Below are 20,623 nucleotides of genomic sequence, written 5' to 3'. Positions count from 1 at the left end.
TTTTAGCTGTCTTTTCAAACATGACTTCCACCACTGACATGATGATTAGGGATACACTGTGGATTATTTTGCCAGATTACCAAATTTCCATAGTTCTTACTTGTTCCATTAGAGCCAGTATCAAAACACAAGTAAAACATGCCTCATCATAGAGATGTTAAACAGCATTGTTTTGTTCATATATTAATTCCATGCTGACTGCTCCTGAATGTTGTTCTGCAGACTCCTCTAAAGTTTGTAACCTCGGGTGAAAGCAGCAGTTTATGTAGTTGCTATTGTTGTTTATGACTTATTAGTTAGAGCCTCTTGGAAACAAATAATATTTTGAATAACTTTGCAGTGAATATTACTTTAACAACCAGCAAGAACAAAGCAAAATTATTGATTATGTGCAAAGAAAATGGGTTGGGTAATCAAACCAGAGCTAATCACTATGTTTAGCCACAGGATGATATGCTTTCATTCTTTGATATTTCTTTTACAGTCATAAAGAGTAGCTTGAACACAGAAGACAACGATATTTATGATTAAGTAGATCTCTAAGCACACTTTTGTCCTATGCCAGATATGGAATTCACTTAATTTGAGTGCTTTATAGAACAATTATTTGTGGGACCTGAATGGAAACTGGCAAACTTGTTCAGTGACATATGTAAAAGGTTGCTGAAGACTTTTCCCTGGACATTTTTACTATGGGAGATAGAGTTGCACCAACTGTTAGTATTTAAATACTGATGTTATTCAAATAAGTAGATCAAAATAACTCAGAATCAGAGGTCCTCCATTATACAGAATGTGGTGTATGAAAAAAGGATATAATCAAGACATTTATAGTGATTTGGGTTTAATACAAGTCAAGAAACTATTATTTTCAGTATGTTCTGAATATTTATGAACATTTTGCTGGAGAAAATGTAGTATTTGTCATCTTTTAAAAGCAACATTAAACAAGCAATCAAACCGGCATACCTTTTGCAGGATAAGAAGCTTTACCTGTTCACCATCCCTTGTTAAAATATATTGACATAGATCTGGTGTATAAATCTTTATTGTTAGCATATTACAAGATTGCTGATCTTTCCAATTTTTAAGTATGATGTATATACCAGTGAAAAAGATGAATTATTTCATATATTATTAAAATATGAGATGCTTCTGTGTGTAAAGGCTTATTTCTGTTTAAATTTCCCAGTTTTACTTCTGTGGAGGACTTTTACTGTAATAAAGCGGATACCTAAAGAGCTTTTTTTGACACAGGAACATTTTAAGAAGGTCTACAGTATCAAGATCAGAAAACTGTTATAAATTTAAATGGCATATGTATTTGATTTTATAAGAGAGCAATGCTTTCATAAAACTGAGACATTGTAGGGAGTTTATTTGGATTAGGAAGTTATTGGGTAAACAGAATCAATGCTTGAAGTGTTTTATTGTGTTTGAGCATTACAATATTTGATTAATTTATGTAATGTGATATAGTTGTTTCACTTAAATGACTGGCACAGCAAAGAGTTGGAATAAAAAAGGAATGGGGGGTATTTTAATGCAAATGTGGGTTAGGTAAGAAGGAGGGCAGCATCATTTGAACCAATGATTCAGTCAAGATGAAAAACAACTAACTAACTAACTAACTAACTAACTAACTAACTAACTAACTAACTAACTAACTAACTAACTAACTAACTAACCTGACTGACTGACTGACTGACTGACTGACTGACTAACTAACTAACTAACTAACTAACTAGCTAACTAAACACATCCTTGCATAAATAAAGAGAATGTGCTCAAATAAATTTGTTCTATATCCCAGCATTATCTTCCAATCACTCAGTAATGTCTTGGAATCTGACCTTTGTTTCTGTTTTTCTCTTCCTTCATCTCTATATATTTTATGCCTCAACAAAGTATTTCACTTTCTAGCTATTAATTCCCTTCCTTTATTTATTTGAATGCAGTTAAGGCAGACTGGTCCAAAGACTCTTTTCAGACAAGACCCAGGCACAACATCAACAAAACAGTAAGTAGTTCATTAGTAATACATTCGAAATATTACTAGATTACATTTGGTGCACAACGAGGCCATCTGAAATTGCTGGAAAAGCTACTTAACAAACATGATAAAACCAGCATTCTTCACTATTTGTCTAGTCTAAGTAATACAGATTTACAAACCACATTTGATTTCTATTTCCATGTTGAAGTTGACAAAATGGAACTGCTTCTCTTTCCAGATTAGACAGAGAAAGCACTTTATTTTTTTCTTTAAAATGCGACTGCTGATATATAAAGGAACATATCATTGGAGTGATGGCTCTCTAAGTAAATGTTGAAACTGTGAATTAAATTTACTGAAAGTGCTTTCAGCACTAGTGGAGATTTCTTTTTTTCACTGCTGTGTGACTTTGGAGTAGGTATTATATATGCAGTTGGGGGTGTGGGCTTTCCCCCCACATGGGGTTTAAGAGGAGCTTGATGTCCTGCAAAAATAAAACTTTATTCCAAGGTTCATTGAGAGTCTTCTTCTTCTTTCAGCTTTTTCCCAGGTAGGGGTCACCACAGCAGGTCACCTGTCCGCTTATGATTGGCAGTGGAGTTTTACAGTGTTGAGTTGCCAGCCCGGCGCCTAACCTTCAATGGAAGGCACACACACGCACTCAAGCCTAGGACCAATTTAGAGTATTCAATCCACCTACAGCATGTCTTTGAGAGTACTTACAGAAAATTTAATTCACAGTTTCAGTGTTCAGTTCAAGTACCATTGCCCTAGTGACAGGAATCCTATATATAGTTACCACATTTCAGAATAAACAGAAAAGTCTATAGATATTTTTACATATATGCACATTTACAAAAACACGTTAAACTTCAGCTGAGTAACTTTTTTATCAAAGTGGGAATGTTTCTGAGAAGACAGGCAACAGTGGTAGACCAAGTTCTGTATTCCAGTTAGTGTACATAGGATAATACTGCTTTTGTTAACATTTTACCTTGGCAAAGAAGCACTTCCAGCTTTATACTTGTTAGAGGTGGTTTTGTGTTATTTTTTTTACTAAATTATGGTAATTAGTTTCTTTAGTTTTGTTGGGCGGCCACAGTGGTGCAGCAGTTAGCATTTTTGTCTCACATCAAGAGGTTCTCCAGTTCGATCCCCTGCTGGGGTGCCTTCTATGCGGAGTCTGCATGTCCTCCCTCTGGTCATGTGGGTTTCCTCCGGGTGCTCCAGTTTCCTCCCACATCCCAAAGACATGCTGTAGGTGGATTGGACACTCTAAATTGGCCCTATGTATGAGTGTGTGCATGTGTGTGCCTTCTGTGGAAGGTTGGGCACCGGGCTGGCAACTCGACACTGTAAAACTCTACTGCCAATCATGAGCGGATCCGCTGTGGTGACCCCTAACCGGGAAAAGCCGAAAAAAGAAGTTTCTTTAGTTTTGTTGGTGGAAAGCTGATTTTAGATTGTTAGGTTTGCTAAACAGTTTCTTATGCAATGATTGCTGAATGGGGTCTTTGAAGTGACAGAGTCTCTTCACTTTACAATGAGTGGGAGTTGTTTTGAATTTTCGTTTTCTGCTTGGAAGAGCAATATATTTTGTACATATGTTTGTAGATAAAGGTGGAGTGTAGCAGAGTGATCTGTGCTGGGACATGGAGCCTTTTAACTTTTTATATAGTGCTACGCTGGTGCTCACACTATGTGAAGAGGTAAGTAACTGTACAGATACTGTTAATTACTCTATGGATGATATGTTTTGTGATGAACTGAGTGACACTACAGGAAACACCTATTACAGTCAAGGAATTAGTGCTTTGGACCATCAGACTAATGTGATTACAAACCACAGCTGGAGTATGCTGCCTCTCTTTGTCACAGACACAACTTTGCAATAGCAATCAAATCATGTCAAAACAAGCAATTCACATTTCTTGACCAGAATTAACAGTGCATACACCTGGACATTCTCAGTTGGTTGTGTATGTGTGGCTAACATATTTAGTGCAATGAATGATCACACAAGAATTTATGAATATGTTTGCAGAAATGCAGCTCTGTCTTCTTCTTGTGTTCTGGTCACTCTTCCCTTATCTGTGCTTTAATATCAGACATGTAGTCTCTAGTGTATTTTCTATCATTTTCTTTTCAAGGTGTGATAAAATTACACAACAGTGAACAACAGTTTTCATCAAGGGCAGGAGGTGTGCGCTATTATGGACAAAAATTATACATATGTGGTGATTTTGCTTTATTTAAAAGTTCACTGAAGTTAGTTCCACACTTTGAAAGTGTATCCTCACTGACACACCCACTGCAAGGAAGGTGTCTAAAATGCTGTTGCATTTTCCTTCACTCACACTAATCATTCACAGTTGTGAGCCATTAGCAGGTACCAAAATGGTGTAGAGACTAGACTATGTTTACATCTGCAACTTGAAGTCAAAAGTTTGGTATTCAGCAGTTCTAATGAGTTCACACCTTATTTGGATCTTCACAGTGCTCAGAAGGCGAATCTACACTATAAAAAGGTAACTGTACAGCTAGGGTACTTGCAGGTGAGGAGATTTCTGTATTTAGAGAAGATTTCTATTCCTTTGAGGATGATTTTTCTGAACAGAAGGCTTAATTTTTCTAAGGTATTCTTGTATTATTCCAAGACATTTTAGATTTTGTAAACTTTAATAAATGTATTTATATGTCTAGGAGAAAATGGAACTTTTATCTGTATGCGCTTCTTATACCCAATTGTTGGCCTAGGCAGTTTTGGCAGTCCTTTATGTTTGTGAGATAGACATGTTATACTTTCAGCACAACTATTTTCTTAACACTTGCTTTTGTACTATCCTGTGTTATTGGAGAGAATTGTAATGTACATGTTGCTGTCACTGATGTTATGCTTCTGAGATGGCCTAGAGCAACCTCCACTGGAGTGGTGGGAACACTGAAAAGTGATTGGCATTCATAAATTGATCTTTTTGTTGAAAACGTTTAGACATTCTCATAATTATGTGGAAAACATATATACATTACTTACATGGTACACTTTTTTTTCAAACCTTCATTTGTGTGTGTTTGGGGGACACCTACCATTCTAGTGTCCAAAACGAAAAGTGTGTTTCAAGTGCTTTATGTTGAAAATGTGTAGAAAGCCTACATTACTTGTGAAGTATTCCTTGGTTTATCCAAGCCTTCATTTGTGTGTGTGTGTGTGTGTGTGTGTGTGTGTGTGTGTGTGTGTGTGTGTGTGTGTGTGTGTGTGTGTGTGTGTGTGTGCGTGTGTGTGGGTGTGGGGGGGCACTTACCATTCTGTTATACTAAATAAGAAGTGTGATTCAAGTGCTTTATGATGACAAAGGGTCCACAGACTGATTAGTTTTGTGAACAAATGGATTACGTATGTGATATTAATGTGTTTTATCCTTCTCTGTTTTATGTCATATAGGATTATAGCACTCGACCCTACAAATCCAGAAAAAAACCCTTTCAGTGGCTCTGAGTATGAGGTCATAATCCAGGCTCTGAGGTGGCAAGGAGCCTTTCTGCTTGAGAAAGGCAATGGGGATATGACTGCAAGAAAGCAAACTTGGAACCAGTTAGTCAGTTTCTATCAATACTCATTGATACTTTTCTGAACCATGTGTTGGCTGCTATCAAGCCATTTGCCAGTCAGAAGTCTAGAATGGCCTCTCCTTTATTCCTGTTGCCCCACCCACGTGGACCCAGGCAATCCTCATGTCTTGTTCTGTCTGTCCCAATATGGGCATTGAATTCACCCATTATCAACACCAATTCAAGTTGTCCTGCTTTATCCAGAAAGTTCTGCAACTGCTGTCTGAATGCATTCTTTTCCTCACTATCACAATCCTGCTGTGGGTCATTGGCTGAGATTATGAATACTGCCCTATCATTAGGCTGGTGTCTGATTGCCATGAGTCTGTCACTAATTCTGATGACATCCCTCACTGCCTTCTGAAGCCTCTCTAACACCAGTTACGAGATCACATACAAGAGTGGCCAACATGCAACTCAGGTAGAATTCCTCCTTGTAAGGAAAGGGCTAGAATCAGTGATTGCAAGGTCATCATCAGTGAAATAGTCAGTCCACAACATAAATCACTGGTTGCCACAATCAGCTGCACGCAGTGGTCAGGGAATACCCTAATGTAAACAGAGACCAGGCTGAAGACCTGAAAGCTGACTAGAGAGAAAGTACATCAGGAATTACTCAGGGCTCTAGAACCCGAGAAAAGGAGGAAATAGGTGAAGTTGAAGAAGAATGTCAGCACCTCAAAACTACAGAACAGATATGTGACCGAGTCAGGTATGGAAATAAGGTACATAAGGAAAGCTGGTGGTGGAATTCAGAAGACCAGGAAGTCATCAAAAGAAAGGAGTGCAGGAAAAACTGGGAGATAGAAAAGACCAACCAGGCTAGGAAGGAATACTGGTTGGCTAACAAAGAGACTAAGAAAGGAGATGCAATAGCAAGGAACAGGGCATTGGAGGCACTCTACCAGCTTCTGGAAAGTGACTCAGTAGGGACACAAAATAATCTACATCAGGTTGCAAGGCAAAGACAGAAAGATAAAGAAGACAGTCAGACAACTTTCATAAGGGATGCAAGCAAAATCCTGGTCACCAGTCTACAGCACATCAAAGGTAGATGGAAGGAGTACTTCCAGCAGCTTCTGAATGAAGAAAACCCTACAGAAGCTGCACTGCCATAGACACAGCCTACAATGAGAGAAGAGGAAAATGAAGTCAGGGAAATCAGCTCAGATGAGGTCATAGCAGATATGATAAAGATGCTGGGTGAGATAGGGGAGAAATGGCTTCTAAGGGTACTCATAGCAGTGTTGAGGAGAAAGGAGTATCCCAGATGACTGGAGAATAAGCATACTCATGCCAGTGTGCAAGAACAAAGGGGACATCCACAACTGTGGACAGTACAGAGGCATCAAACTCCTGTCACATTGCATGAAAGTTCTGGAGAGGGTGATAGATAAACAGATATGCAGAGTAGTAAAAAGTAAGATGGGAGATGAGCAGTTCAGAATCAGATCAGGATGTAGCACAGATGACCCAATTATTGCAGTGAGACAGATATTTGAGAAGCTAGAGATGAGAAAAGAGTCCAACTGGGTATTCCTAGACTTGGAGAAAGCATGAGACAGTTCCAAGAAAGCTAATTTGGGCAGCACTGCAGTGGTTTGAAGTCCAAGGAATGTTGATAGACCTAATGCAGGCTATGTACAAGGACACAATGACTCAGTACGAAAAGTGTTCAGTCTCAGAGGGGTTTCCACTGGGAGTGGGTGTGAACCAGGGTTCAGCTTTAAGCCCTGTTCATACTGATGATGGACTACATTAGCAAACAGGTTGGGGGGCAGATCAACAAAGTTGCTTTATGCAGACAATGTGGCATTACAGGCAGACTGAGCACAAACTTCAGCAAAGGATGGAGGAATGGGATAAAACTAAGTACAAATAAGACAGTGGTAATGACAGCAAATGGGAAAACCAGAAGAAGCTGGGAACTGTAATACAAAGGAAGATAGTGGAACAGGTTAATAGCTTCAAGTATCTGGGAGGGGTGGTTGAGGAGAAGGGAGGTCAGAATGAAGAGATCAAAGCTAGAATCAGAGAGGCTGCAGCCAAATGGCATAATCTCAGGTATATTGAACGCTAGAGAAATGCCAAAGAAGGTGAAAAGTAAGGTGTACAAGATAGTGGTGTGACCAGTATTATTGCGTGGTACAGAAACCTGGGTAGTAAAGGCAGAGCAGATGGAGAAGCTAGAGGTGATGGAAATAAAGTGCCTGAGAAAGGTTGTAGGATGCACATTGTGGGACAGATGAAAAAATGGGGATATAAGAGCAGAAGCCAAAGTAGCTCCAATTGCAGAAAAGATCATTGAACAGATTATGGTGGTTTGGACGTGTGCAAAAAAGCAGAAGACACTCTGGTGATGATTTGGAACAGACGAGAAGAAGGTAAGAGGAAACAAGAACATCCAACAAAGTGGTGTATGGATTGTGTGAGAAAAGATCTGCAACAGTCGGTCAAAGTAAGCGGGAGTATGACAAAGAATCATTAGAGATAGTGACAGTTAACATGACACCTCAACCTCTGTGTAGAAAATGGGGGGTGTGATAATGATAATGATGATGATGACCTATTGAGAAGTTTTATAGTTATACAAGAGAGTTGTTCAGTAGACATGAATGTTGGTGGATGGCTCATACAAGTTTCAGTTACAGCTATTTCTTACAGGGCATACAGGCAATTGTGTATTCACTGTCCCACTGTGTTATTCTCATTGTGATGCCTAATTGCCATCCTCTCCTTGCTTCATTTTATTCATGCCCAACCTCCCTGCAAAGTGTTGAGCCATCTGTACATGGTAAGCAAATATTTCTTTGCTTATTACTAAGAATTATTTATATATTCTCTATGTGTGAAGAGGGTATAATGCATGCCTGTATTGCTGAACCATCTGCAATTGTGCGAGCAGTGTTACTTTTTGTTCGTATATTTTGGGTTAATATTTATGGGAGTAGTAATTTCATTCCTGTGTTTGTTGCTTATCACAGGTGATCCTGACAGTGGAAGTGTAGGACTCCTAACACCTGATGTTGGAGTATCAGTAGGCTCTGATGATGGTGGCCAAATTGAGGCACAGTCGGGAGGGGATGCAGAAATTGAATTTGACACTGCGGTTGTGACTTGCACATCCCTGGATTTCCTTCAGTCTTAGTCAGTATGCCTACACATTCCCATTCCACTGAGCCCTCAGATAGACAGGTTGAGGGTGACACAGTTGATCAGGATAGTGTGGTTCCTGTGGCTTTAGTACCAGTTGACTCTGTCCATGACCAAAGCATAAGTGAGGTGCCACTCAGGAGGGTTGGTAGGGATGTTCAGAGGAGGCCTGTTGTCTGCCATCCACCTGATGCTGGTGTGTCATTACGTGCCACTTGACGTTTGTTTTGGGCCATCACAGAGGCACATGCATGCTCCACTAGGACCTCAGGAGATATGCTTAGGGTTCTAGATGTGGAATAAGCTGATGTGTGTGACTGTCTCCATTACATAGTCGATTCAATGGAGTGGATGAATGACACAATGGAATGGGCAGTGTCTGTGAGGAATGTCTGAGAGAGGGACAGTATCCATGTGGCCATAGGTCCACAACATCTGGTGTTAGTAAATGTGGCCATGTCTGATCCCATTCCAATAGTGGTACTACTTCCACTGCTCTGTCAGTGGTCAAGGTGTCCACACCCAGACATAGTAGGACACAGGTTCATGGACCTGGGCATAGTCATGAGGAGAGGTTGTGCAACAGACATCACTCATGTTCAGGTAGCACCACAACATCTGACAATGGGCATGGACATACCAATGCAACTCCTGGCAGAGACAGTTCTTGTGGTCGGGGACAATGATGATAAAATGATACCTCTACCATGCATAGCTTACACCTGTTTGACATGCCAGGACATAGTGCTAGCACAGAGCTTATCTGTGTTCATTCAGACACTCTGACATGCATTTCACATTGTGCACCCATACAGACTCTCACACATACCAGCTACATGAGGCATTAATGACAGTTACAGATCTTTCTGTCTCGGTGGCCATTTGATATTATCTACATTTCTGCCTGCCTCACTCACACAGAGTCACTACTCTAGTGTCTGCCTTGGCCTCCTGCCCCCCCATGCAAATGATAATTGTGCCATCACGTTGTTTCTATCTTTTAGATTTAGGATTGCATATGTATATTACCTGATGCACAGGGTGCATAGCTAAATGAGTGCTTAGTATATTTATTAGTGATGTCATTTGTTTTATTTATGCTGTAAATTAAGGATCTACTTTAAATTTTCTGTACTGGAATCCTAGTCACAAAAGCTCATAAATCACAGCTCGAGTGCCCACATATTCAGAATGCATGTACTTAAGCTGCTCAGTTTGTGAGCAAATATGACAAAATAAATGTTTTTCTTTGTAGAGGATAAGTCATACATCTCAGCTATCCGGCTTTTTCCCTCATATTTTTGGTCTGTTACTCATAACACTTGTGGTTTTCTGGAAAACCACTGAAGACTGAAGTCACTAAATAACTACATACATGAATTTCAGACTTCATATCCTTCAGAAAATGCATGCTAACACAAATCATATTACTCTAGCAACTTTCTAAGTTTATAAGAGCAATATTAAAATCTGTCCCTATTTTGGGCCTTTGTTTCCCCATCATTTTAGGCTTTTTACAGATTTCTTGTGCAAAGAGGTTGCGAGGTATGTCATCTGCACCCCAGAAACTTTATTGTTCTCACTCTGAGTTTAATGTACTATGTAAAAAGAATAATCACTGATAGGCAATATAACACCTCTTTCACTCTGTTTTTCCAGGATGCCCTAATCTTAAATCACATAGAAATCTGGAAAGAAATGAGGGACAATACTCAGAGCAAATGCCATCTTTAAGTCACATGCTTGAAGGCCAATTGGCCTCAAGAGATTGTGAAAGCAAAAGTAAACAATAAAATTAACTAACTTGAAAGTGTTACTTTTAATATTGATCCCTGCTCTCTAGTAACAACATTCCTTCCCCATTTTATAACCCGAGTTACGTCCTGTTTTGACATAATGGGAAGGTTACCTCACAGACTCAAGGTACAGGGCTTGATTCTCATGTTGGGAAGCATGGCTATGCTTAAAAAAGCAGAATGGGGTCATTAGCCTGGCTATCAATTATGAACCTATATAATTGTTTGGTGAGCATCTGTTCAGGCACTTGGTTATGATCTCACATTCTACAACATACTGTGCAGCAGCAGTACATGTTATCATTGATGATGAATGCGAGAAGGTACTGATGCAGCAAACAGTTTATGTGTAACCATATGTCTTTATAACCAGTTACATTGTACAGCTTTATGTTACTGCAATGTATTTATAATGTCTTTTGCCCTGACGGAAACAAAAATGAACCTAACAAAAGTTCAATAAAGAAGTAAATATTAAATATTGCGTACTGCCAAAAATGCAGTAAGTAAGAAAATGTGAAGTACCTCATAGTGCCATGTTTAATAATATAATTTATTATACATCAGCCTTACAAAAAAAGCAATGCAGAGGAATGACATCTAAAAAGGAAGTGGGAAAAGTAGCATTATCAAGAAACTCAGCAAAGAGTTAAGTAGCATCTTGGGCAGCTCTTTAATGTTCTAGGTCAGTCACTGCAGTCCTTGGAAATGTGAAAAAAAATGTGATTATGGGGATATAGTCTACGTTTGACTGCAGGAACTCTGAATATTCACTTCCTCTGTTTACAGCACTCTCAGAATTAACATATAAAAGTAGCAGTGGAGTGGAGTGGGGTGTGCAACTCCCATATTTAAGGCTGCAAGGGTGAAGACTTCCTGCAAAAATGCTTGAAAACTATCACAGCTCATTTTAGTATTTGCTGTTAAACTGTCTGAACCACAATTTATTTTTGAAGTTCTGGGGGTTATATTTTTGTGTCTTTCACTTCTGTGAGGGAGTCTAACTGTTGTATCTGGAGAGTGAAGTATTTCCATTCATCCCATGTAGTTCACTGAAAAGGGACATAAGCCAGCTAACAGTATACATAGTCACACACATCACTCATATTCACTCATATGCAAGTACATGTGTTGCACACACATACTCACACACACACACACACACACACACACACACACACACACACACACACACACACACACACACACACACACACACACACACACACACACGCAACGTATTCATACATGTTTATAAAATAACATCCTAGCACACCCCAAAGCAAGTTCCACTATACTTCACAAAATAGATTGCATTGAGTTTATGAAGGACAAGATGTCAAACTGTCAAAAGGCAAAAGTACAAACTATTACAGCCTGGCTGTTTGGTGCAGAAGCATGCAGTCCTGACTGTGGCCGTGGTAACTAGAATTTGATTATCAATTCCATCACTAGAAGAGTCAGGCAGGAATGGGAAGGATGAAAGGGTTGCGGTCTGCTTGTCTCCATGGTCATAGGAATGGTTTACACACCTGAGATACAAAAGACAAGTTTATTTCTCTGGTATAGATGGTAGAAACCACCACAGAATGTTTTGGAGGGAGGGGTGAGGCTGTTTGGGGGGAACACTCCTTGCAGATTTCAGGAGAAGACCTATTACAACTCCTCTCTCCAGATGTTCACTGGGTATGTGCAGGAAATATGGATTACAGTGCATTTTCAAAACATCCATGATGGTGGTGTAAATGCTGGCCTCCTGTTATTTGACCTTAACCCCATTAATACAGAATGAATGGGCTATTGGCCAGGTAGAGTCTGATTGACCACATGAGCAAAACATTTTAAACATGCCAATTATTATAATACATAAAGATATGAATAAAAACATATGTGAATATTGATTCTAAATGCAGCAAATCTCAGAAGAGGTCTAGGAAAGCATTAGAAGAATAAGTCACAGACTACAACTGTTTAAATAGTGCATATAAATGTAAACAGTCCTCCTACTAATACAGGGACACATTAAAAATAAACATCTGAAGACTAATGCCTAGAAAATGGACAACGTTTTTGAAAATAATAATGCTAATAAAGGGACAAACCCCCTGTGCTCCCATGTAGGGAACTGTATCTTCTTGTAACCACACTCCTGCTGCTTAGGTATTATGAGTCCTATGTCATACAGCTTTTACGAAAGAAGTAATATAGCAAAAAACAATGATGTTGGTGTAGTATATTGAAGATTTACCCATGTGTGGTGTCAGAGTCACAAGAAGTTGCACACCAGGCATTATTTCTTTGTTTTTTGGAGATTTCCCACTTCTTCATGGCTGTGCAATAGGAGAGTTGGTATATATAAGTTAAGGCATGTGGAGGGCTTGCCACATCATTAGGAGTGCAGGTGACCTTGCCCTCCCCCCACAAAAACACAATTATGTTTTTGCCATTTTATGTTTCTAGCATTTGTTTTCATAATTCTAACTCCTCAAGTTTTAGTCAGCCAGGGTTTAGTGTCAGACATTGGTTCATAGGTTCATAGGTTCATACTAGGCTATCTGCCCTGGGGCAATTATAAGCCTAGCCCGATTCTGTATGGCTTACGCCAACGATTTGAGTATACTGTGCCCTTTTTAAGGTTTAGTTTACTGTGCCTCTGTCTAATAGTGACACGGGAGTAATCCCTGGGACAAACCTACGATCTCCCATCCACTTATCGAGATTCTTCTTGAAGAGATTCAGTGAGGTGCTCTGCCTCACATGAACTGGAATTCTATTCCAGAGCGAAGGGAGCCTCTGGGTTATGAACCTGTCCCTCCAACAAGTTCTATTTATTTCTGTGTTGAGGTTCAAGTCCCTCGAGCGTGTGGCTCTAAGGTATTTAGATTTACTGAGGTGGAGCATGTCCATTAATTCTGGATTTGACATAGCTTTGTATGTCAGGCATAGATCGCCTCGAAGTAGGCGGTATGCAACTGAGTAGAGCTGGAGTTTTTTTAACAGAGCAGCATATGGCATCTGTTTGAGACCCTTGATCCTCTTGGTGAGATACTTTTGGGGTCTTTCTAATTGCTGCAGGTGTCGGGTAAGGTACATCCCAAAAGGGGCATTGTATTCTATGATGGGCCTGATGAGGGATGAATAAAGGGGCACGATTACCTCTCTTGATCTAGATGTGAAATCCTTCGTGATGAGGTGGGCTATGTAGAAGGTCTTTCTAACCACTTTGGCAATGTGGTTTTCAAAGGAGAGATTGCTATCAACTTGGGTCCCCAGGTCCCTAATAACTTTCTCTGTACTTAATGGGTTTCCACCTATGTGGTAATTTGTGGGCACATTGTTTTTGCCAAAGGGTATGAGTATACATTTTTTGGCATTTAGCTTTAAACCATGGTGCTGGCACCAGTTTTCTGTCTCTGTGAGACCTTTTTGAAGGATGTTTGTGTCAGCTGGAGAGTTGATTATGGCGCCCAGTTTGCAGTCGTCTGCGAACTTGGTGAGCCATAGTCCTTCCACATTTGCCTGTACCTCGGAAAAGTATATACTGAACAAGAGTGGTCCCAGGACAGAACCCTGTGGGATGCTACTTGTGACCGGTTTCGAGTCTGACATGGCTCCGGCAACTCTCACTCTGTGGGTTCTGTCTTTGAGCCAGTTTGCGACCCATCTTGTGACATAGGGGTTTATATTTAAGCTGGATAGCTTATCTATGATGCCCGAGTGGGGTATTGTGTCAAATGCCTTTGCAAGGTCCAGATAGGCTGTGTGGACCACCTTTCCTTCATCTATGGCTTTGGTGACTGTTTCGAAGAAGTCAACCAGGTTCAAAAGGCAGGATCTGCCCTTGACAAAGCCGAACTGGGTAGGATCTAGTGTCTGTAGGTCCCCAATGTCTTTGTTTATGAGCTCCATGATGATCCTCTCCATAGCCTTGCAGACTAAGCTAGTCAGGCTTATGGGGCGATAATTTCCAGGGTCCGTAGAGGCTCCACCTTTGTGGAGTGGGACCACTGTTGCTGTATGCCATTCTGTGGGCACATATCCTGTAGTGAGGCTGAGATTGTATAGCTGTTTTATTTGAGGGATTAGTTCCTCTTGGAGTTCATGTAATACACAACCTGGGACGCCATCTGGTCCCATGGAAGCAGTGTTTTTTGCTTTGGAGAGGGCAGCATTCACCTGAGCATTTGAGATGTTTGGGAGGCAGCCCTCTGCCGGGATAGATACTTGCTCTTTTGGTGGGGGGGGGGGAGGTGGAGAAGTTTGCACTGAACCTGTCTGCCAGGATATTGGCGATGTCTGTGGATTCAGAGTATTTTTTGTTGTTTAGAATCAACTCAGAACAAGTCTGGGAGTTGCATCCTAGGTTTCTAACATAACTGAAAAAAGCCTTATGATTGTCTTTGGTGTCCTGTGCAATTTTTCTCTCGAAGCTGGCCTTGGAGGATTTTATGTGGGATCGTAATTTTTTGCTAGTACTGATCAGAGATGCCTTCCCTATTAGGGATTTTGCTCTATCATGTAGTAGCTTCCTCCTTCTGTTGTACAGTTTATTTATGGTAGGGGTCCACCAGACTAGACGCCTGCCTTTGGATGATTGGGTCTTGGTTTTGTTTGGGATAGCATGATCCATGCATTCCTGGAGATGTCTGTAGAATGCGTTTATATAGGATTCTGCAGTTTGGGCCGTAGTTTCCACTGGCCCTGGGGCCTTGAAGGATTACACTTCAGTTTTGAGAAGTGAGAAGTTCGCTTTTGAGAAATTTTTCACTCTGGTTTTCTGGGCTGGGGGTAGGGTCAGGATGTGGACAGCCAGTGAAATTAATTTATGGTCTGATCTTACCAATGAGGGATATACTTCTGGTGTGGAGCATAGAGTCCCCATGTTGGTAATGATCAGGTCTAGTATGTTGTCCCCTGTTGTGGGAGTAGTGACTAGTTATTCCATAGCATTTGAGTTTATAATTTCCAGGAACCTTTGGGCTAAGGTGCTGGGGCTTGAGTAGTGCTCCCAGTCAATGTTTGGGTAGTTGAAGTCACCCAATATAATGGTGTTCGGAGAGATCTTCATGTTCTCCAATGTTTTCAGGAAAGCCGAGTGGGATTCCTGACTTTGAGAGGGTGGTCTGTAGGATGCTATAAACTGAAAAGCAGTCTTGCCCACTGTTAGTTGCACATGGATGGTCTCCGATACTTAGTGCAATGCCACTAACCTGGAGGTGTGGATATCCTTGATAAATATGGAAACTCCCCCTCCTTTTGTGGTTCGGTCCGGGTTTTGGGGCCGAAAAGCATGATATGAGGTATAGCCTGGTAGTGCTGGGGTGCTCTCTGGAGCCTTGGACCAGGTTTCTGTCACTGCACAGATATCGATGTTCTCCATACTGAGGAGAGCTTCGAGTGCGTGCATCTTGAGGTTAAGACTTCTGGCGTTTAGCAGCATTACCCTTAGTTTCTTGTTCCTTGTGCTGTCTATGGGGTGGGTTTGACTTTTGAGCCTTGCCTAAAAAAGGCACTATGCGGGTGGCAAGAGCCTTTGCCAATATCCGAAAGCCCAGTGGTGACAGGTGCAAGCCATCCCTAGCAAAGCAACGTGGCTTGTCGAGCATGTCATCCCAGGCTGACAGACACTGGATCCCCTTTGAATGACACCAAAATTTTAGCCAATTGTTAAAATCGATCATTTTGTCTTTGTACTGTGCCATCATTCTAGGTGAGGGTAAGATGCTGCTCAAGGTCAGGGTCATACCAGCCTGGGCTACATGATCAGAGAGCTCCTCTATGTCTCTTTTCATGTAGTCCAGGGAGGTACGTCTCAGGTCATTCACACCAGCATGTACAATGACTGAGTCATATTTGTATTTGCTTTGGAGTGACCTGAGTGCTTGCGTTATGTGGCGGATCCTAGCACCTGACAGGCAGCTCACTGTGACCTTCTCTTTATTCAGCCTGGTGAGCGGGACGTCAGTGTGTCTGACAATAGAGTCACCTATAACAAGAGTATCAGGTGTGTTATTCAGCCTTAAGGGCTGTGACTGCTTGGCACACTGACTTTGTGGGTTATGTGTTGTGTGTGTTTTGTTTTGAGGTAGCATTTGCTTGGATGTCTGCTTTGGAGGTCTCTGTTGCTTAGGTAGATTTTTATTTAGAGCCTCCAGTATGTTTTGTGTATTTATGTGTTTGGTTCGCTGATGTGGTGGGACTATGTGATACTGGAATTGTGTTGTGTGAGGTTACCTTCTCCTCCTGACTGGTTACACCAGTTTTGAGATGAGAGAGCTCAGCCTCCAGTTTGGCTAAATAGTTGCATCTCTCACATATATTTGAACCTGTTTGGAGGAGGAGAGGGTTGTCCGTGTACATGAGACAGTTGTAACATTGCCTCAAAATTCCCAGATTCACCAGCTGGACTTAAGAGGAAACCATTGACTGACCTTTGGACATGCTAGAGTAATATAGGGAAACTGAATTTAAGACGGACCAATAGAGGACAGGGTAATCATAGAGAGTATAAGAGTAAGTAGTGCTTATGGTTTAATAGTGCTAACTTGTAGGATTACTTAATTGGACCAGTGAAGGACCTTAGAATGAGAATATGGTGTTTAAATTGAGAGATAGAGCAGTTCTAAGGGAAAAAGTGAAGAGCAGACTTTGTGGAGCCAGGAATAGTTTAAACCCAATTAGGCGGCGCTGCCCGCTGTTGCGCTATGCACAAAAACGTGCAAAACCGCACAAAAGAGGGTTTTAAGAGAGAAAGATGAAGGAGTTTTGGAATTGACCCAAAATGGCCAATAAAACTACAGTTTCAAGTCAGTAACCACTCCCACAGGGGCAGGCAGGCTGCTCAATGTTTTTCACTGCCACTGATCAACAGAGAGACTTCCCTTTAGCCCAAGCAAAAAATGGCCTCACAGAAACTTACAAACAGTTCAAGAACAGCAAGCCTGTAACTGAACTTTTTTAAATCTCAGAAAAGTGGGAAAAAGGCAAGATTTTTTTTTATTTTTGTTTTTTCAGAGATAGCAGAGGTTCACAAGTATCAACAAGTTATAACAGTACAGTAAATGACCCCACACAAGAGTGCTAGGCCAAAGACAGATAAAATGCAAGTTTTGAGAAAAAAAGATTTTAAAAATAAGTGCAAACAGGAAATTCAGTAAACAGCTCTAGGTTGTGCTCTAAATACAGTTACTAATGCAGAAATCAAGTTTAACAAGCCAGAAAATGCTCAAAAATAGGCGGCTATGCAGAAAAACTTAGCAAATAAACAGAGGAAAATACTTAAAATCTCAAAAGTGGCTCCTTTCTTCTCTCAGAGTTTTTTCCTCTTGGTGGGTGCTTCACCAACAGCCAACAAGCCTGAAAAGATGCCAAAACCACGAGGCAACCAGGTTTTAAGAGAGGAAGATGAAGGAGTTTTGGAATTGACCCAAAATGGCCAATAAAACTACAGTTTCAAGTCAGTAAGCACTCCCACAGGGGCAGGCAGGCTGCTCAATGTTTTTCACTGCCACTGATCAACAGAGAGACTTCCCTTTAGCCCAAGAAAAAATGGCCTCACAGAAACTTACAAACAGTTCAAGAACAGCAAGCCTGTAACTGAACTTTTTTAAATCTCAGAAAAGTGGGAAAAAAGCAAGATTATTTTTGTTTTTTTGTTTTTTCAGAGATAGCAGAGGTTCACAAGTATCAACAAGTTATAACAGTGCAGTAAATGACCCCACACAAGAGTGCTAGGCCAAAGACAGATAAAATGCAAGTTTTGAGAAAAAAAAGATTTTAAAAATAAGTGCAAACAGGAAATTCAGTAAACAGCTCTAGGTTGTGCTCTAAATACAGTTACTAATGCAGAAATGATACCATAAATTAAAGTGAATATTTGATAAATATTGTGCTGATTGACTGAATAGCACTTTCACTTCTAAGCTGAAGGTAGTCAGAGAAAACATTAGATCAGCACTGTGCCCTCTATCATTGGTTCTAAAAGCTATGTTGTAAACAAAGGATGAAGGTGGCCCACTCAAGCAGCTCAAACATAATCTCACAACATAGAAAGCATAGGACCTGACAGGACATATAGATGGCTAGACCCTCCCCTAATGTGTCCACATATGTTTTGCCAAGTTCAGAGATGGCTAGTCCCCCTTAATATGTCAATTTTTTATGTTTGGCCAAGGTCACAGATACTATTTAATATCTGATTTCATGTCTATTGTTGGTAAGCCACCTGGGATATTATACCAAAGAAGTAAATCATTGGCTAATTGCAATCTACAGTTTATCCATGATAGTAGTGAAATCTGGGTCATCAAAAGATCTGTATCTGCTACCAGAATCTAGGTTTCTTGGCTGTTCAAGCATTATTGTCTTCCACACACCTTGGTTGCCATTACCTCATAAGAAGGGGGTTTATTCCATGTAGATACCACTCTTTCTGTGAAGCAATGGTTCCTCAAATTACAGCTTACTCTGTAGTATTCTTCACCTCATCTTATACTCTGATTGTTTTGTCTGCAATTTACATATGGTAATATCTGCTGTTTAGTTATAAAACATTTGAACCACCCAAAAGATTTGCTAGAAAGGGAAATGTTCTGCATGCTGATCACAGCATTGTAATGACTTAGTTAACTGAAAAATTGTCCAAATCAAATCTCTGAAGTGAAATGTATCAAATTATACAAGACAAAAGAACCTGAGAATACCTAGTAGAAGAAAATATAGCTGTTAAACTATTTTGTTTCCCTTTAGCTGTTAAACTATTTTGTTTCCCTTTCTTTTAGGTAATGTCTTTGTTGTCAGCTTAGCTGTGGCTGATCTCTTGGTAGCCGTATACCCATACCCTCTGTCCTTGCTTTCTATGTTCCATAATGGCTGGATATTAGGAGACATACAATGTAAGGCAAGTGGATTTGTTCTGGCGCTAAGCGTTGTGGAATCAGTGTTCAATATTACAGCAATCGCCATTAACAGATACTGTTTATCTGTCACAGTGAGACATATGACAAATTGTACAGCCTGAAAAATACATTTGGCTATCTTGGGTTGACATGGATTCTGGCCATTGCTGCAGTTTTGCCATCTCTCTGTATCGATGCTTACCAGTATGATCCAAGAGTATATGTCTGTTCTTTAGGACAGACTGTGAGCTCCGTATTCACCATTGTCACTGTGACCATCCATTTTATAATTCCGATAATCATTGTTGTATTTTGCTATGTAAGGATTTGGGCTCTCATAATTGCTGTGAAATATCGTGTCAGACAAGACAATAAACAGAAATTGAAACCACACGAACTAAGACACTTCTTTGCAATGTTTATGGTTTTTGTGCTCTTTGCATTTTGCTGGGGTCCTGCAAATCTCACTGCTTTAGCAATAACCATTAACCCTACACAAGTGATACCCAACATACCAACTTGGTTGTTTTCTATAACTTACTACATGGCATGTTTGAACTGTTTCATTAATGGAATCCTCTATGGACTGCTGAACCAGAATTTCCGAAAGGAGTATATAAGAATATTTGTATCTGTTTGTAGAATATTTTATACATGTATCATAAAATAAAGAATCTAGTAAAGTAGCTCTTTAATCATTAGCAAGGTAAATATAAGTTATGCAATACTTGCAGTACTTTATTTATGCATATGTAAGATATATAAGAGGGCTCTAGCGTACATTGTGATATTTATAACTGAGTTTTATGTATAAATGGTAGCTGCTCTTTTTAAATCTGAGTTTGCTCAGTTTTATTTGCAAAAACTTCCTATGTGTCTCATCTGCACAAATACACTATATAAATTAATGATTACTTAAAATCATGAAAAAAATGTAGAAAATAAAAATACATCTAAATTATCTTTTTTTATTATTATATATGAATAGTTACTGTAACCATTGTTCACCATATTATATGCATATAAAGCAATTACTCAAAAAATAATACTTTCATTTCACTCAGTAGGTATATACAAAATAGTTTAATCTGTAAGATACCCAGAGTATATGATTTTACTGAAAGATGTTTGATCTTAATTTTGGACAGTTGATTTAAAACTCATTTAAAGGA

General features: G+C 40.0%; 1 protein-coding gene across 1 annotated transcript in view; it reads left to right on the top strand.

Moving 5' to 3' along the window:
* The window catches only part of LOC122787984, a 164,164-nt gene extending 144,043 nt beyond the window's left edge, over window positions 1-20,121 (top strand). The window contains 2 exon segments of the mRNA XM_044054911.1: window positions 19,335-19,529; window positions 19,532-20,121. Coding sequence (XP_043910846.1) covers window positions 19,335-19,529; window positions 19,532-20,121 — 785 coding nt within the window.
* The last annotated feature ends 502 nt before the right edge of the window (window positions 20,122-20,623 follow it).

The sequence above is a fragment of the Protopterus annectens genome, chromosome 13.part0, assembly GCF_019279795.1.
Source record: "Protopterus annectens isolate FY-2018-M chromosome 13.part0, PAN1.0, whole genome shotgun sequence".
Lineage (NCBI taxonomy): Eukaryota > Metazoa > Chordata > Ceratodontiformes > Protopteridae > Protopterus > Protopterus annectens.
Note: the sequence above shows the minus strand (reverse complement) of the source record. Positions and strands in the feature narration are given on the sequence as shown.